At 40.1% G+C, this 19,383-nt stretch overlaps 1 protein-coding gene across 2 annotated transcripts; it reads right to left on the reverse strand.

Moving 5' to 3' along the window:
• Nucleotides 1-9,126: 9,126 nt before the first annotated feature.
• On the reverse strand, nt 9,127-16,393 carry cchcr1 (coiled-coil alpha-helical rod protein 1). 2 transcript variants are annotated; one of them, XR_013911701.1, is made up of 19 exons: nt 16,227-16,393; nt 15,671-15,959; nt 15,420-15,587; nt 15,156-15,273; nt 14,742-14,936; nt 14,372-14,535; nt 14,151-14,265; nt 13,864-13,974; nt 12,566-12,709; nt 12,355-12,465; nt 11,971-12,077; nt 11,748-11,860; nt 11,535-11,607; nt 10,859-10,977; nt 10,564-10,752; nt 10,166-10,267; nt 9,856-10,054; nt 9,634-9,781; nt 9,127-9,537 (listed from the first exon to the last, which is right to left on the reverse strand). XR_013911701.1 is itself a non-coding variant. In XM_026182869.2 (19 exons), the coding sequence occupies exons 1-19, from the start codon at nt 16,294-16,296 to the stop codon at nt 9,407-9,409; spliced, it is 2,613 nt and encodes an 870-aa protein (XP_026038654.2). In that variant the 5' UTR covers nt 16,297-16,389; the 3' UTR covers nt 9,127-9,406. The 2 variants fall into 2 exon arrangements, 1 of the variants encoding a protein (XP_026038654.2); XM_026182869.2 differs by having other exon boundaries at nt 9,856-10,001; nt 16,227-16,389.
• Nucleotides 16,394-19,383: the final 2,990 nt, after the last annotated feature.

Raw genomic sequence — 19,383 nt, forward strand, 5'->3', positions numbered from 1 at the left:
TAAGGCTGATTTCACATTTGTCCCAAGTTTTGATTTGAAAAACTTTGTTAGGCTACAACATAATTTCAATCAGAATAAAGCAATTTCACTTACATCACTGGTTGTTCATTCACTACATCTTTAAAAGTTACCTGAAGCTGTGCCTAAACAAAGAAAAGGAGTTTACAGCTACTGGAACAGCTTTGTGAAGTTTTACAAAGGCAGGGTAGCGCTTTAGGCTACATGCTAACACACGGCTAGCACAGAAGACAAAGTATAAGTGAGGGTAAAGAGAATGTAAGTAAGCAAAATTTACTTATATAATACCTTTCTACATAAGAATCAGTAACTGCTTCACAATAGTCTTCAACAAATAAAAAAAATATAACTCACAATATATTAAATCACAACAAAGACAACACTAGTTAAAAGCTAGCCTATACAAACAAGTCTCAACATCAAATGCGCAGTCTCCTTAAGTTTTTATTCTCAAGGAGGAACCATCAGCAGGTTTTGATCTCGTTTAAGACCTCAATGACCTGCACGTTATAAGCAGGCATTTGACCATGCAGAAAAAACTTTTTGAGCTATTTTGTAAGACAAAAGTAAGTACTGTATTCTACTGTAATCTATCCAGTATAGGGCTTTGGAGTTGACGTCACGCCGCAATGCATTGTGGGAGCGCAGCTCCATTTTCGGGGTCTACGAATCAAACAAACGACGACGACAAGAAACATGCTTAAAAGCAGCTCAAAAGAAAACGGACGGTATAGAGACCGATTGCGTCCAGAGGCGAAGCAGCGGTACTTGAAAAAAAATAGAGTGCATCGCAAATCTGGACCCATTTGAAATACGGCAGTGGAGTAAAGACCCAGACGACTTACCGCCACTGTCCTACCCCGATATCTTCACGTATCTTGTTTGTGGAGTAAGCGCTTACACAGCGAACCAGTTTCGTAATTACAAGTCACTGGAGGCGCACATCCAATTTACAAATGGCTGGGTGCAAGATTTGGCTATTTTCAAGCCGCCAAACTCTGAGTACGTCGTCAAAGTAAGTCAGCTGGAGTGCACCGAGTGAAATAGCCATTTTCCACCCCCCACCATAATTAATGTTACACATTTATCATTTAACTGCTAAAATATCGTTATCATATTATATGCCCATAATTGTAAAGTACATGCAAGTTAACACATTGATAATCGGGTAAATTATTAACGCCAATTTGTGTCCTTCCTGTCTCATTTCATTTATTGTCTTTACATCAACCAATCAAGTCACTCCATTCTATGTTTGATCGCAAATTCTATAACTTCCGAGACCACCAACGATGATATTATTCAGCTACAGTGGGGCAAAAAAGTATTTAGTCAGCCACCGATTGTGCAAGTTCCCCCACTTAAAATGATGACAGAGGTCAGTAATTTGCACCAGAGGTACACTTCAACTGTGAGAGACAGAATGTGAAAAAAAAATCCATGAATTCACATGGTAGGATTTGTAAAGAATTTATTCGTAAATCAGGGTGGAAAATAAGTATTTGGTCACCTCAAACAAGGAAAATCTCTGGCTCTCACAGACCTGTAACGTCTTCTGTAAGAAGCTTTTCTGTCCCCCACTCGTTACCTGTATGAATGGCGCCTGTTTGAACTCATCATCTGTATAAAAGACACCTGTCCACAGCCTCAAACAGTCAGACTCCAAACTCCGCCATGGCCAAGACCAAAGTGCTTTTGAAGGACACCAGGAAAAGTATTGTAGACCTGCACCAGACTGGGAAGAGTGAATCTACAATAGACAAGCAGCTTGGTGTGAAAAAATCAACTGTGGGAGCAATCATCAGAAAATGGAAGACATACAAGACCACTGATAATCTCCCACGATCTGGGGCTCCACGCAAGATCTCATCCCGTGGGGTCAAAATGATCATGAGAACGGTGAGCAAAGATCCCAGAACCACACGGGGGGACCTGGTGAATGACCTGCAGAGAGCTGGGACCAAAGTAACAAAGGTCACCATCAGTAACACACTACAACGGCAGGGAATCAAATCCCGCAGTGCCAGACGTGTTCCGCTGCTGAAGCCAGTGCATGTCCAGGCCCGTCTGAAGTTTGCCAGAGAGCACATGGATGATACAGCAGAGGATTGGGAGAATGTCATGTGGTCAGATGAAACCAAAGTAGAATTTTTCGGTATAAACTCAACTCGTCGTGTTCGGAGGAAGAAGAATACTGAGTTGCATCCCAAGAACACCATACCTACTGTGAAGCATGGGGGTGGAAACATCATGCTATGGGGCTGTTTTTCTGCCAAGGGGACAGGATGACTGATCCGTGTTAAGGACAGAATGAATGGGGCCATGTATCGTGAGATTTTGAGCCAAAACCTCCTTCCATCAGTGAGAACTTTGAAGATGAAACGAGGCTGGGTCTTCCAACATGACAATGATCCAAAACACACCGCCCGGGCAACAAAGGAGTGGCTCCGTAAGAAGCATTTGAAAGTCCTGGAGTGGCCTAGCCAGTCTCCAGACCTCAACCCCATAGAAAATCTGTGGCGGGAGTTGAAAGTCCGTGTTGCTCGGCGACAGCCCCAAAACATCACTGCTCTTGAGAAGATCTGCATGGAGGAATGGGCCAAAATACCAGCTACTGTGTGTGCAAACCTGGTAAAGACCTATAGTAAACGTTTGACCTCTGTTATTGCCAACAAAGGTTATGTTACAAAGTATTGAGTTGTATTTTTGTTATTGACCAAATACTTATTTTCCACCCTGATTTACGAATAAATTCTTTACAAATCCTACCATGTGGATTCATGGATTTTTTTTTCACATTCTGTCTCTCACAGTTGAAGTGTACCTCTGGTGCAAATTACTGACCTCTGTCATCATTTTAGGTGGTGGAACTTGCACAATCGGTGGCTGACTAAATACTTTTTTGCCCCACTGTATAAAGTGTGATGTGAACATATTTAGAACTTACCGGAATGAAAATGTCTTGAGCACACCAACTGATATCTGGAGACGTAACAGAACTTGATATCAGCTCGTCTCACGGCTGCTATCCAGGCTAGACGCCTTCGTTTGGTAATATCCGATACATGAGCTCCTTCATGTTGCTTCCAGGTTGGGAAAGCATAAAAAGACAATCGAGCGTGATGTCCACGCTCCAAAGCCAGTTGAGAAAGTGGTGGGGCAACAAACAGAAGGACACACCTCATGGATTCACTGGTTATGGATTGATCTGAGCCCACGTAAAAACTTCTGGACACAAAATTTTTGTATTGTCATCAATTACTTATTCCACCACCATCCTTTTAATCCTGCAGCAAACAGCTGAATTAGTGAATGAAACACATTTTGGCCCTATCCTTAAAAGTATTCACACATCATCCATAAAATACTAAATGCTGCACACACAGTGTTAATCACAGTGTTTATGGACCTAATGAAGAAACTAAAGTGCATATATGCCACCTGGCAAATTTACTGCACAGATAATTACAGAATGTGAGCACTTCTGCTCAGTCATATAGTGCTAAGGTAAATCAAGCAAATGATGCATATATAAGTAGCACAAGCATTTAACCCACATGGATTTAACTTGGCTGCAGTGTTCAATTTCAAATCCTGAAACTGTATAAAAATATAAACCGTCAAGAAGATTTATATTAATCATACATTTTCTTGGAGACAGTGTCAGGAGGTTTAAACACTACAAATCCAATATATGCCAAAGTAAGGAGACATTGCTGGGAGCCTAGTTGCAGAATTTCAATCAAACTGAAGATGACTTAAGGATGACTGCGTCATGCAAGCATAAAGTGCATCATAACAATTCTAACAGGATGTGACAAAGGCATAAGCAGGAATGAGAAACTCTTTACATAAAGACCTGATGTGACTTTGCCTGAAAAAAAAAAACAGGACAATTTAAGAGGTATAGCGGATGACACAGAATAGTCAGGAGCACCACATGGATACATTTGCTACAGTCTCAATTCATGGTGTTAGAAATTTGTAAATCAAAATTGAGCATGACTCAGTAATTTTGTATACATTTTCAATAAAATTGCTAATGTAAATTATTCATTTTAGCAAATGACTCATTCTGTGTGCTGAGGGATCTATTTGAGCCAGTTTAAGTTTTGGCTGCAAAGACCTGCAGTGCTGGAATGTCATGTGCAATATTGTAACGATGAAGAGGGACGCTGTGGATTCACTCCAGCCCTCTGTCAGGTGCAGATGTTCAGTGTTGGACATGCTCTTCCATTCAAATGTTGTAACTAGGGCAACAAGTAATTTATCTATTGCTCTATTTTTACTAGTCTTTTTCAATTCTTTCAATAAAATGCCAGAAAACTGGCCTTTAGAAAAAAAAAAAGGCAATCTTTTATCATCAGAACACTTTGGTGTCTGTCAGCTTATTGATTCATTTGTTCCAAACTGACACAGCAATCAGTGTAACACATGTTTGCACAGGTTAGGCCTAAAACTAAAAAATTATAGTTACTTTACTCCTGGCGCCTGTCATACCATAAAATGCGTAAGTTCTCTTTAACCAGGATCACTGTAAAAATACAACAGCTGCCAAGATTTGACTGCAAACTTGCAAGCAATATAGGATGTTTGGAAAGACATGATCTCAAAATGACGCCTCTCAGGTTAGTTTGAGTTTATATTCCACCTTATATACCCTCATCCTTTTTTTTTCTTCTTATCAGCTCAAGCATTTGCATATTTGTTGAGAGACAGGACGCCCACAGCAACGTTTTTATGCAGAGGAATGAATCACAGTGCTCTGCAATCATGAGACACATTTCTTAAAGTCCAGAACTTAAAGCAATTTCTTGTTTGCAGATGGTGGAATTGCTTCAGTGTTTCTTTTTGTCTCGACATAATGACAAATTATAATAATATGGACCCAAAAAGGAGTGCATTTCACTAGTCCGTTTGTCCATTGCTTTACAGAGTACGTTATTAAACTGTCACATGGCTGTTATCTCGGACAAAGTGCCGCTGGAAGAAAAAAACCACCAACTGAATCAAAATATGGAACAGATTGCTCACAAATGAAGGAACGGATGAAATAAAAGTCTTAAAATCTGGTAATTAGGAGGCCTTATTTGAACAACATGCTGGTAACCAGAGGGAGTTAAGGTGCAGCCGCACAGATGAATATTAATGGAAATTTGATTAAACATTCCCACATCTTTAACTGAATACCCCACAGGCAAAGCGCTTACAGAACAAAACAAATTAGCTTGGCAATTTTAATTATCGATGTTCTGTTTTCTCACACATCCCTTGTCTCATTTATTTATTTATTTTTTTGCTATTGAGATCCCAACAACAGCTGTTCTGATGTAGTTAATGTTTTAAAGGAGATCGCTAACATTTGACTTTCTGCCCTTTGGCTGTCTTTTCTACTGATGTTCTATATAGTTTATATCATTTCTAATGCTGCGGAATGAACATTAGTACGCACACGCACACACACGTGAACATTTGACCAGTTAAGTGAAACATTAAATTAGAAATCTCAGAAAAGAAAATGTGAATATGTGTGGAAAGTGCTGCTGCTTCTCTGCTGCTTATGTAAGTCCTGCCAGTGGACGCTGTTCGCAGACTAAACTGATTCAATCTTTTTCAACTGAGAGCCATTCTTTGTATTTTTATCATTGTGAAGTGTTGGCAGTAACCACTACTTTCAAAGAAACGGGGGAAAGTGATGGATTTTGAAATGCATTTTAGAAACACATTAAGGGCTTTTTTCTGTGAATACGATAAGCATATCTAAGGCTAAAATCAAAGGGCGAAACAAGAGGCAGCTGTTGTTAAGTCGGGGAGATGTTACGATAATGATGACTGATGAACTGGGGACAAACTAGCTCCACAAGTAAAAGAAGAGCTTCTGTTTAAACTGAGGGATTAAGCCTTTCTTCAGTTTCTCTTCAAGTGGATCTATGATCTTTCAAAGCAGCCATTATTTCTAGAGTTTTGACTCGGCTCAGTTGATATCTTTTTTTATTTATCAGGCCCGGGATGATCTTTGGGAGCATGTAGATGTTACTCCTGACATATACTTATTTAATAGCTTAGTTTGCACTCAGAGTGAAGTGCTACGACACACCTTTCAAATGGTTTTAAAGGAAAACAGGCACAGGCTGAGAGCACTTTGTTAATCACTTAATAATAACAAAAGTTGAAAAGTGTCCCTTTTATTTGTTCACTTCATTCCTGCATTGAGTAAACAGCTTTGCTGCCTCACCGTGTGTACCGTATTACACTGATCACTCCAAAGGGGAACTGCAATTACAGCTCCAAACAAGGTGACTGATTGGCACAGGTGGTGACTTATGCACGGATGATGCCGTGTTTACGATTTGTTTCAAAAAGCAACTACAGGGGGGGAAAAAGTGCGGCTTCAAGTAGTTTTTAAATTTGATCTGAAACGATAAGAGATCACAGATTACTCAGCTGCAGAGCTGAAAATAAAGTCTGACAAGCTAATAATGATTGAATAATGTGTCATTATTTTGCAGAGCTTTTCTGCTCAGACTTGTATGAAATGGTTAATGCTCTCAGTCAGAACCCCACTGCACGAATATTCTCACTATATCATAGATTTTAGTCTCAGAGGTCTGTAGCTCAGCCTACAGCAAAATTATGCTGATGCAAAAAAAATAACAACATTCTGCTTCATTTAAATCACTGCAGGAAAGTGACATAAAGTGATGTAGTAATGACAAAATTGAAGAGTTCGGTCCACAGCAACCCCCACCGAACAGTGCCCCACATTGCCTGCATCACTGCTCCTCCATGTCTGCGGTTCTAACTTGCAGCCTGGCCTTCCGCAGCAGTGCACAACCATCAGCCAGGCTCATGGAGCATGCAGTTCTGGTGGGCGACACCCCTGACTTACTAAATCACGTCAGCCTCAGACACTGCTTCCAGTTTGCTCCGCTCTCTGGCCCGCAAGAACCTTTCAAAGATCAGGCAAGCAGATTAACCAGGGCCTCGTGTCAGGCATGCTTGTTTGTCACCTTTTAATGCAAACTGTTTTCTTCACTAGAGGAATAAAGACGTGAATATTTTTGTAGTTTCTAATGCTTTAAAGGTATTAAACAAGAAATGCTGGTATAGTCTGAATAGTATATTTAAGGAAGTGCTACAATGTCCTTGAGAGAATATGCTGTGGAAAAAAGTTTTGTGGGTTATTCCAGTCACTGGCTGTAGCAAACTTGAATGAGGACTGTCCCCGAGAGGACTCCACTTTGGGGACACTTCACAAATTGTAATAGGCTTTGCAACTGCAGGTTTTCACAACATTTAAGACATGCAAAGTTTAGCTATGGTTAGCTGAAAGAAAACCTGAATAGCTGACAGCAACAGAGTAAGGCAATGAGCTGCACACAGTGCCCTATATTTGTGCCCTAAATATCAACAGCAGTAGGACTTCAGCATGTTGTTCTGACCCTACATGTGCAAACATCGGCATCTTTTCCCAGTCCCAAGGTAGCCCTCACTTTCTTTGCGTTATGTTATAAATATTTAATACAGTGCTTAGTAATAATACAGGCCATAAATCATTTATTGATAAGAAAACATTACCATTCCAGTGAAAACACAAAACTGTACAAGCAATGGAAACAACACTCCACTTGAGAAAAACAGCTAGTGGACTGAGCCTTGACGCAGACTCTTAATGACAGGCAGGGCCAATGACAGCAGATGCTCTGATTTGACACAGTGCACTCTGACAGCACAGTATCAGCCTCAGAAGCAAATGCAGGATTTCTCATACACAAGCACACAGCAACACTTTCCAGTATCAGTGAAGCTGATTTTAGGAAAGAAAAAAAAAACTGTTTTCATGTCAGTTGATATTTCTGCAAACATGAAAAGTCTTTGTTTATGCTTCTTGTTAAATTATTGTTATTATTCAATTTATTTCATTTATTGTTTGTATTCCAGTGCTTTCCTAATTTATTAGCCACCCACTGTGTTGTTTAGTTGCCCCCCTGTCTATAATTACATATTCAGCCAGGCTGCTAATAGTAAAATAATTCTTTTCCAGGCTTAAGGGAAAAAGCAACAATATTGCAATATTTATTCTAAATGTTTTAACCCAGATCCTTTATGTTGTTTGAAATCTTTTGAGAAACAACATTAAATTATTCTGGATATATTTCTTATCATAGTGAAATTAAATTTGTTTTAAGCTTAACCCCAAACAGCATATGTGCTGCTCTCATCTTTGACAACATCGCCCTCTTCTGGTGTTGTAGTGGACATGAGTTAAGCGTTAGAACTTACACCTGTGTTTAACATGGTTCAGAATTATTAGTATTGCCCTGATAGTGGGATGTCACTGCTCCTGATATGAAGTGATATGAGCTAAAGTATGCATTGCAATCATAACTTATGACCAAGATTAAATGTATCCACTAATACTGATTCTAAACTGTAATGTTATGGTTTCTTCGTGGGTTATTTATTACATTAAAGACTTTTGTATCAAAGGCTTAAAATAAAAGAATTTAAATGTTCTCACGTCTTATATATTGCTTTATGAGCCCTCGATATAAATGCAAGACTCAACTTCAAATCATCCACTATTAAGTTTCTTAAAATTTTAAGTTTGACGCATGCATCCTCTGCTTGCCATGATGAATCACCTCTCCAGGAACGTACGTCTTCAATGATCTTGGAAAATAGAGTAGAAAAGCCAAGACATTATTAGTATTTTCACTCTCCCTCAGTTTTCCATGAGGTATTTTTACCTAGAGGCTTGAAACTTTGTATTGCTACAAAATTGATTAGCACTCGTGACAACATGACAAATAGCACAATTATCTGGCTCATCATGATGTTTATCATCATCAGTCCTATGACTGAGAGCCATTTTAAAATTGACCTCCATAAAGGAGCTTCGAATTGAAAATATTGACTTTTTGTAATGTGAAAATCTTATAGATCTTTCCAGTTATCCATATCAGAAAAAATATGGCTGATGCACCAATTATATAAACAGCTGCTTTATAAACTTAAGCTTCACGGCTGACTCAAAAAGGCTTGGAAACTCGTGTCAAAATGTCTCCATGTATATCTAATTTTACTTGAAAAATCAAACACCACAGATTTCACTTAAAAATATATTTTATTATCTTACTGCAAAGACAAGAAATTTAGATTATTCAGAAAATGGACCATTGTCACAGAATCCTCGAAGAATTACACAACCTTAAATTTATATTACTCTACATGTAACACACAGTATCTGTTTAGTTCAAATGTGACATGTCTGATTTTAAGTGGTTTGGCTCAAACAAATGATTTCCAGGAGCTGTATGTTATCAACACTGCCAACAGTTAGAATTTAAAGGTGGGTTTACTGGCTGCAGTGACACATCTTCAGGTATCAGCTGTGCAGACTGCCGGTGGATGGTTCCACAATGTCACTCTGTCCTTCCTCCTCCGCAGAGTCCTCAGAGCTGTTTACCACTGCAGCACTGAGAGTATGGAGCTCCTCCAAAACACACAGAAGTGTCTCTGACAGGATGCAGACAGGTCATTGGTCAGCTCTGTCACATCTGTGTAAATGCTGGGACTTCAAAAAAAAACATGCAAAACTAAGACATTTCTTACCATCTGCAGGTAGTTGGACTTGTGCGCCTACAGAACAGCTCCATTCTGAAGCGTTTTGTCGAGGTTTCCATTGAGCAGCAGAGTTTTGCCGAGCCATCGCCTGAGCTCTCTGGTGCTCCTTCATCAGCCCTCTATCAGCAACTGTGACCTGGAACAAATGCAGGTCGAATGACACAGAAGCAAAAATCTCCACGACTGTGTTTTGCTATAATAAAATCTTACCAAGTGTTGGTTTTTGTCCCTCACTGTCTCCTTCAGTTGTTTGTGCTGGACTTTCCTCCTTGTGTTTTCACTCTCCGGATTTCGGCTTTGCTTCATCTCTTCCAGTTTCTTTGCTGCCTCTCTCTCAAACTCACGCAAAGTCATAACTGCAACAGACGATACAGACGCCTCAAAAGCCACAGGGATATGCTGCTATATACTGTGTAAACAATTCCAATCATATTAGAGCAAAGTCTGCATTAAGGATATGACTTCATTGCCATATGTAAACCTGCAGTGTACTGAGGCAGCATACAGTTAATCTTACTACCTGCTTTGGTGTGCTCTTTCCTGACTGTGCTGACTTGAGCCTCCATTTCTCTCAGCTTCTCAGAACACCGCTCCTCAATCTCAGACACTCTTTCCTGCAGGGCTGAAGCAGGGTAGGGGAAACAAATGCACCACTCCTCAGTACTGTGTTTGACATACAGAGAGTGTCTGAGTTCAATACTTCTATGTGACTCCAGGGATGCATTAGGTTTCAGTGTATATGTTTGCACATTTTTATAGTCTACATAAAAGTCTAAAACACAGTGTTGTGTGCGTGGTCAGTCTGTAACGTTATTGTTTTTGGTTAACCGCTCTCACAGCATTGTTAGCTTTTAGGCACAGAGAACAGCTGCTTTCAGCTGAAGGGCCTTCTGAAAGGTGCACAGCGAGCGGCCTCACCCTGCTCACTCTGCTCTTGCTGGCTGAGCAGCTCACAGCGGACTCTCTCCAGGGTGACCTTAGTGTCCTCCAGCTGGGCCTGGATCTGCTGCAGGTTCTGCTCAGCCTCCTCTCTACCAGCTACAGCCTGCTCGAGCTCCACCCAGCTCTGCTCCAGCTCCTGCTGCTGTAGCCTAACTTTACTCTCATCTGCAGAGGGTATAAAGTGCACGGAGACACATGCATTACAGAAATGTGGATATGTACCAGACAAACAGACGATATAATGGGTGTTGTGATCCATATGGGGTCTCACATTGCTCTTTCAGATCAGCGAGAGCGTTCTCGATAAGCTCTGGGGTTCTTTTGAGCTCTCGAGTGAGTCCGTCTCTCTCTTCGCACACCAAACTGTGCTCTATCTGGAGGTTTCTGATGCTGCAGGGCAACAAAGATAAAATGGTACAGCAAACAGACAAGCAGAAGTAGAGAAGGCTCTGCATGATGCATAACAAAGTAAGCTAAACAGCCTGAAAGTTACTTTTTGCATGAATTATAATCATCTTGTATAGATACACTGACAGCATAAGACAGCAACACCTGCTATTCACAACACTTATTTCAACCACATTAGCGACACCTGTTATATATGTCCCATCAAATCAGTATGCAGTATGCCACTCTATACCAGCATAAAAATCTAACCTCAGAACCCTCCACGTACTTATTTTCTTTTCTTGATCCTTCATTCATCTCACTACATATGAGGCTTGAAAGCAGCAACTATTTCTACTAATGCAAGAACATCCTGACATATTAGAACATGAGCTTTTTGTGAGAAAGCCAAAAGAGCAAGTGAGTGGAAGAACAAGATGCTTATAAAGGCTCTTGGCCTAAAATGTATGTCTATGATCCAGAAAGAACGTGAAAGAGATGAAATAGAGGTGAAAGAGAGAATCACCCACATTGGAAAAAAAAAAACAAAAAAACTGTACCTTTCAGCATCCTTATCTGGCTGTTTACAGGCCTGTTCAACTTTCTGCAGGGCTGCCTTCCTCATGACCAAAGCTGCAAAAACAAAACCCGATATAAATTCTTTATGTTCTTCTAGCTATGCTATTAACCCATCAGCATGCATGCATGCATATATATATATATATATATATATATATATATACATATATATATATATAGACACACACACGTACCTTGGACTGTCTCCACTCGTCTTTTAGCAAAAGTCAGTCTCTGGGTAAAAGTGTTGAGCCTTGCTTTAGCTGCCTCCACTTCTGCCACCTTGCTTTCCAGCGCCTCACAGAATCTGTAAGGCACAGCCAATATATGTCTGTCTTGAATTCTATTTCTACTTTTCTAATACGTCTCCTTATCTTTCCTTATCCTCTGAAATTCAGTTTTGCTATTTTTTTTTACCTTTGCACTGCCTCTGTCAAGGTTTTAAGTTCAGCCTCTGCTTTCTGGCTCTGTAACTTCAACTGAACATTTTCCTTGTGAACACTGGCCAAATCCTGTTTCAGTGCCTGGAAAGAAAAACATTCCCACATATAACTGAGCATCTTTCACAGATCTGTTTTACTGTTTTTAATGCGGTGCTTAGTTTTTAAGATTGTCTTTCCCCAGGTGCTGTCCTTTAAACCTCAATGGCTCTGGGAACCAAAGTTTTGGTGCAGTCAGCATCATCTGCTGTGGTAAAAAATGTACGAGCATTTATCACTTTCCTAGGCAGACCGAAGTTTATTACGCATCATCAAAATTTCAGACAGCCATGTAAATCACATCAGTTGCCCTGGTACTAACATCCTTTTCCACCCTCTCGAGGTCCAGCTCAGCGATCCTGTCATGTAGGCTGTGTTGGAGCACGCTAGCTCTGTGCTGCTCCTGCTGCAGCTGCTGCTCTGCAAATCTGACCTAAAACACACATCATTGCAGTCCCACATTGAACACAGTTTTAAATACGCTGGAATTACCTGTACTGTGTGATATAGCAAAATAATAGCCGTTTTCATACTTTTGAAATCAGTTTTTCCTTTTCTCCTCTTATCTCGATGTCCTTTGAGCGAAGCTGGACGCACAACTTGAACACTTTCTCTCTCCACAGCTGAAGCACTTGAAGGCCTTCGGATCCTTTCTCCACAAGTGGATCCATTGATGTCTGTGGAAACACACACACATGGGAAACACAAATACACACATACACTTCAGTGCACGCACCACATGAGCATGCATAATTGTTTTCAAATTAGCCTTGATGTTTTCTAAAGCACTACATCTTGAAATGAGGAGTTTTCTTCTCTCTTTCCCACAATGTAGTACTGCACAAAGGATCTGGGTACTAAAGGTAAACTGACAATGCTTATCAATGGACAATATAGCAGGTTTTAAAATCTGTCAACTTTACAAAGAGCCCAATGAAAAAAATAATAATTTGCATCCAAAACAGCACCAATTTTCTAAATGCATTTGTGTACTGAAGACCTTCTGTTGCTCACATCTCTTCATATAATGCCAGACTGACTCAGTGATGTTGAGAAATGGCTCCGTAAAGGCCATACCATACCATCTCTTTTAGGAGTTTGTTCCAATCATGATATAAGACTCTGACTGCATGTTTGAAGCTGCTATCACATGCAACAAGGTAAATAATCTGGGACTGACCAAACGCCTCCCAGATGATATTCCATGACACGTAAGAATCTCAACATCTAAAATAGGCTAAACCTTTCCAAAGTACTGTGTGATAACGGAGCATCACAGAGGATGTAGCCTCCAACAACAAACTAAGCGGTTTACTGTAATTACCTATCTCTACCAACTGTTATCATATTTCAGTCTCCTGCAGCGCTACTCAGTGTACGCATATGTGAAGTGAGCACCCAACTGAGTTAACTTAAGACGGATACAGAAGTGTAGTTCTCTGTAATTTTACACTTTTATTTCTTTCAATTTAAACCCAAAGAGTTGTGCTGACAGATTTCTTTAATCTACTACAGCAGCATTTCTTTATCATGTACAAAAATAGCCCTTTCTTCTCATTAAGATATCTCAGATATTACATGTGTAGTTAAACGTATATACACAGAAAGAAAGGTGTGTTTCACTAGTCCGGCTTATTCAATGTGGTCTGTGATGTACATTCAGTTTGACATTTCTTACCTTACGTGGTCCGCAAACATCCTTAGAGACAACACAAAATCATAGGTATCTGCTGGTTTCACATTAGACTGCTGCTGATCACCAGATGTCTTAAACACAGTTTTGTATCATGTTTTGCTATGTAAATTTAGAAAGTCAAGAAAACCCACTCACCTTTTTCACCATTTTCTCTTCTTGGAGGACGAGTATCTCATTCACAGAGTTAAGCCTGACTGTCAAAAGCTCTGCAGTTGTCTGAAGAGCTGCTTTCTCTTTGTTCAACCTCTGCAAAATGGACAAGATTAAATTACACACAATTAGCATTAATTATATAATTTGTACATTAACTCATTCATATTTTACTGTTCTTCCTTTACTCTAGTGAAAAGAACATTTGAAAGTCCCATGCATTTACTTTGCAGTATGCTCATTACAATCAATACTGTATATATTGCCTCTACCTCAACAGCTTCATTTAATCGTTCCCTCTCTCCTTTCTCTGGTGCAAGCTGGCCGATGTAATTTCTGAGGCTTTGCAATGTAGCAGACTGTGTCTCAAAAGCTTGTCCCATTTGGCTGAAAAATAAACAACAACATGCCCCTCACCACACACACACAAAACAGTGACTACAGAGTGCTTTAAATGCTTTAGTTCTGTTCCGTTTTAGATTGAATGAAGCACCTTAAATGTTCTTTTAGTCCATTTCTCTCAGTAGATACTTCCATCAGAGTGCTCTTTAGCTGCAGCAGTTCTGAGGTCATTGACTGAAGTCGGTCCTGTAGTTCACCATTTGTTTTTTGTGCTGCACCCAACTCTGCATAATGGGATGCATTCAACTGTTGCAGCTGAAAATAAGGGAAGTTTATGACACAGACAAATAGTGACATAATGACTTATTCATCTTCAAATACACATTCTCACATTACTTGCAAAGTCAGAGTGAAGGCAGTGCTCAGAGTTCTGCTCAGAGATACTTAGTTGTTGTTGGATTAAGGCCCTTAATCCTAAATGAGGTCACCAAAGTACAATGTTTATGATCATTTAAACACACCTCCACCTCCTTGTTCTTCCGAAATTCCTCTAGTTGCTCTAATAGTCTGAGAGTCTGTTGTTTGGCTTCCTCTACAGCCTGCAACCTGCCCATTTCAACCTTCAAAGCAAGCTCCCGGGATTCCTCTTTGCTCCTTTCAGCATCTCTCCTCAGCCTTGTAATTTCCTCCTCCGACTCTGCTTTCAGTCTTTCAAGCTGTGAGAAAAAACAGACATATTGCAAACAGAAAAAGCAGACTTTATTAACCTTATTATTGTGAAATGTGACTAAAATGTTTTATTGGGATCACAAAACTGTACAAAAACAAATTTAACTGCAAACTGCCAAAATAAGTTACAAAATGCCAGTAACTCTCAGGTGATGTATGTCTACAAGAGTGTCGAAATGAAATGTTTTGTCAGTAAACATCATTACCTGTGAGCTTATTTTTTCCTTCTGTGCGCTGCAGAGACTGAGCTCCTCTCTGATTTGGCTGAGTTCAGACTTAGCCTTGGATAGATCCGTATGTATTGCTTCCATCTCATGGCTGTGTCTGTTGTGCAAAGGTTATTCCAAGTTAAGCTTGTTCAAAACCGTTATTTGCTGACCTCCATAATGTCAGGTTACGTACTAAATGTGTGGGGAAAAAATACATAATATCACTCAGATGTCACATAATGACACAAGCACATCTCTTACCTGCTAAGGGTGTTGTCTTTGTCTCTGACCTCTTCCCTGCATCTTTCTGCAATCTCCTTTAGTGCCTCCACCTGCCCCTTTAACCTCTCTGCTTCAGCCTTGTGCTTTTCTGCCTCCAGTCGCCACTCTGATTCCCATCGAGACAAATTACCTCCTCTGTCTTTTGATCTGCATAAAAGGAAAGAGACCACATTAATATGTCCATATTGCCACCCAAGTGACAGACCATATAAAACATGTAGTGGATATACCTGGCTCTACAATCTGAACGATAATCAGGGGTCCTTATGCTGTCTCCTTGTAGCATCAAGATCCTCTGATTTTCCTTCCTCAGCTCCAAGATTTCCTGTTGGGCCTGATTGATGGCAAGCCATGGATTGGCAGGACTTGGCTCCCCTGATGATGGTGCTGATATCATGCCTTGGTTTATCCAGGAGATGGGTGGCTGTGTCGCCGGGATTTGAACACATCTGTTTGCTCCAGCAGAATGGGCACTTGATGCAAAATGCGATGGGGGTATGAGGTCCTCCGGAGTCTCCCCTTCATAAAATAAAACAGTGTCTATGTGCCTGCATGCATTAGCTACTCTAATCCAATATAAGGTTCCCCATGTTCCCAAACAAGCATATTGTTACGCTAAGCTCAGTAAAGATAAACATGACAGCTTCCTAATCGTGAAGTATAAAATCACTTTTACTAGTTAAACATGAGTTCATGTAAGCGCCAAGTGGGCTACACTGTAAGCTAACATTTGCTAATTAACAGTTTATTTAGCTCAACAGTAACAAGAATTTAGGTGCAACTTACTCGGAAGTACTGGTGAGGTGAAGTCAGTCGGCACTATCAGCCTCTTCTTCCCTAAAGTTTGTCTCTCCATGTTAAATAACTATTGCCATTACACAGGAAGGAAACAGTACACGGCTGCCGTGGTGCGTTTAGCGTTTGTTCTCCCGCGAGTCACGTCATTCTTCACCGTTGCCTTAGTTACGGGTACAACAGCAACATTCAGAGCTCTCGATTTGGGCAATTTCTGGTCGTGTCAGTCGTTATTTTCGGTTCAAATAACCCACATTTTAAGGTTTCTATGGTACATGTATATACGTATATGAAATTCAACAAATTTAATAGTTCATTTAGGCATAACTGTTACATATTGAAACGGCGCAGGGCATCATGGGAAATTGGAAGGAGCGTAAAAATATAATTGGGTTCTCATTTCCCTCATTATAATCTTGCAGGAGTTCTTTTTTTCACGTAAACTGCCTTTAAATATTCCCTAAATCGTAACCCTGCATTGCCGCCTATTTGTATGCGTTTCAGTGCAGTGTTTGCAGCGTCGACTGGAAGAGCTCTCCTGATAGACTAAATTCAGGGCGTAATCCTTAAACGATAGCACCATCTGTGGGTGGAGCACAGAAGGTATACTGTGATGGGTAGCATATGTTGAGAAGAGGGGGCACTGAGGACTAAATTAACTGTCCTTCTGGGCAAATTTAAATTCGAAAATATTTTATTTAGATGAAAACATTGAGCAACAGACACTAGTTAGAAAAACTATGAAAACAATATGATATATGAGCTTTCCTGTCCCTTTGTGCAGAAACCACAAGTTTCGACAATAAGAAACACACATTATCATATTTATTATAGGAGAAATATTTATAAGTTAAATAAATCATTAGTCTGTCATTCCATTCTTTTGGAGGTGGTTACGTGAGCCATTTATATTCAGGCATTATCTAGATGTAAAGGGATACCATTTAGATAATTAGTGGTAAAGGGTCTCATGTAAATGCACTTAATGAGGTGATAACCTAAAATTACAACATTCCTTCTTTGCCTGGGACTCCCTCACCTCAAGAACACCCAGGGGTGTCTGACAGCCACATCATTTCTGCATAATACAGCCGGCCTTGCAGAAAAGGGCACTCTGAGCAGGCTCATAAGTGCAGGTTTGAATAGCAATTGGTGATAATTTGGTTACGTAACAGAATGTTGGGGGGTTGAGGGGCGTCTATAAATATTTTACCCACAACTGTAAAATCATTAGTATCCTTATATAATTCCAATTACCAAATTTCGGTAGATTACTCATGTGTTACTTTCCTCCAGTGATGCACATTTTGTGCACACAACATTTGTGATTTAAATCCACAAACTGTGCACATGTGACCACCTTCAGATAAAATCCTGTCTAACATTGGCTATCTAACAGTCATGATAACAAGCATATTTCACGTATCCCGTTGTATTATTTTCCCCAGATGTCTGCAGCAAACATTTGTGTTTGCTGTTACCTACAGTATATCCTGTTTTCTGTTGCTGCTATGACCCACTTTCCCCCTGGGGTTCATTAAAGTTTTATATCATCTATTTATGGCATTTTTGAGCAACACAGAGACCTTTTAGGTTGATTCATTTCCATAAATGATCACAAATAAATGCAAGATGATATGGTACGCCGCCGAGAAAATGTCAGTAGAACATGATAGCGTTCATCTTGCATAAAATCTTTAATGTGGTGAAAGGGTGATTGGGGAGTACAGTGGGAGTGATGTGCATTGTTTGGACATGCTGATATTGTATCTTCTTACCACAAGGCGGGCACTGCAGCATAGGTCCTGAGGAACATCGCAGAGGGGAAGATGGATTGAGAAGGGCAAAGGGAATCAAAAAAGAAAGACAATACTCACCTTTATCAAAAAGCAAAAGGGAGAAAGAGAATTAGTATGTAAGCTTTGTTTCTACAATCAAGATGAGCATTGACCACCTGCAGAGCATTAATTCTTTTTGAATTCAGTTTGTTTTTATTGTATCACGGTGTCACATAAGTCCCATACTCCTCTAACTGGTCTATAATTTTCCCAGTATTTTAGATTTTAAACTAAACCCAAATTTTGGGTTAAAATGCTCAGATCTCCATTTGTGAAAAACTGGTTCCTCATTAGTCAGTGCATCTCATACTTTTCCCCTCCCAGGTGGATGTGTCTGTCTGCTTCAGTGACAGTGACCTGTTTTTGTTACCACAAGGGCATTGCCAGCTGTGTACATACAGATACTGTCAGGTCAGCATTTCTCTGCCTTTTCTGAAAGCAACTTAAGCAGGATCATTCCTAACCCATCTGGCAGCCTTACAAATCTTACGCAGGAGCTCACAGGTGAGTGTGTGACCCAGACCTGGTACCACAGGGTCAGGCAATACTGATTAAAAGGAAGATGTGGGTCTATCAGGCCAGCTGTAGGATTAAGACTTCAGGCTAGAGAGGACCTGGTAGATTTATTTCTGGCTTTTTTTGACTGAGTTAGGCATATAACGCTAAAATTGAATAAATGGCGACTGTTAGATTTGCAATGTTTTTGTCCTTTGATAACCAATAGTATTCTGTTCATGTGGTCAGATGCGCTTGAAACTCATTGTAATAAACAGGGATTGTTCCCTGCATGGGAACCAACATATATGCAAAATATTTTCATTTCTGTAAAAAGCTTTCATTTGTAACCCAGCTTGAAGCACACTACACTGGGCAGCATCTCTCTCCAAGAAGTCTAGAAATGATCCCTCAGCTGTGCATCATAGCTGTGACCACTGGGCATTATTAAAAAAAAAAAAAAAGGATATGTGGGGGAATATGTCTGCCCTGTCAGCAACTGCCCAGACTTTGTCTCATAACTCATCTGTATCGTTGGGACAGATTCTAGTGTGGTTGGATGTTCATATTTTTAGATTTAGTTTAACCACTGAATGCAACAAAAGCATAAGCCCAATTCCCCACATACAGGTGCTTAAACAGAAAGTCAGCAAGCTAGAGAAAAACAAAAAACAATTACTGGAATGATCTGTTTTTTGGGGAAGATATATTTTCCCCCTTACCTGTCATAGACTGGTTTCCTAGCACCTGTGGTCATTTTGGCTCACAGCATTTAACTAGTTTTTGTTTGTTTGTTTGTTTGTTTGTTTGTTTTT

The sequence above is a fragment of the Astatotilapia calliptera genome, chromosome 10 (assembly GCF_964374335.1).
Source record: "Astatotilapia calliptera chromosome 10, fAstCal68.1, whole genome shotgun sequence".
Lineage (NCBI taxonomy): Eukaryota > Metazoa > Chordata > Actinopteri > Cichliformes > Cichlidae > Astatotilapia > Astatotilapia calliptera.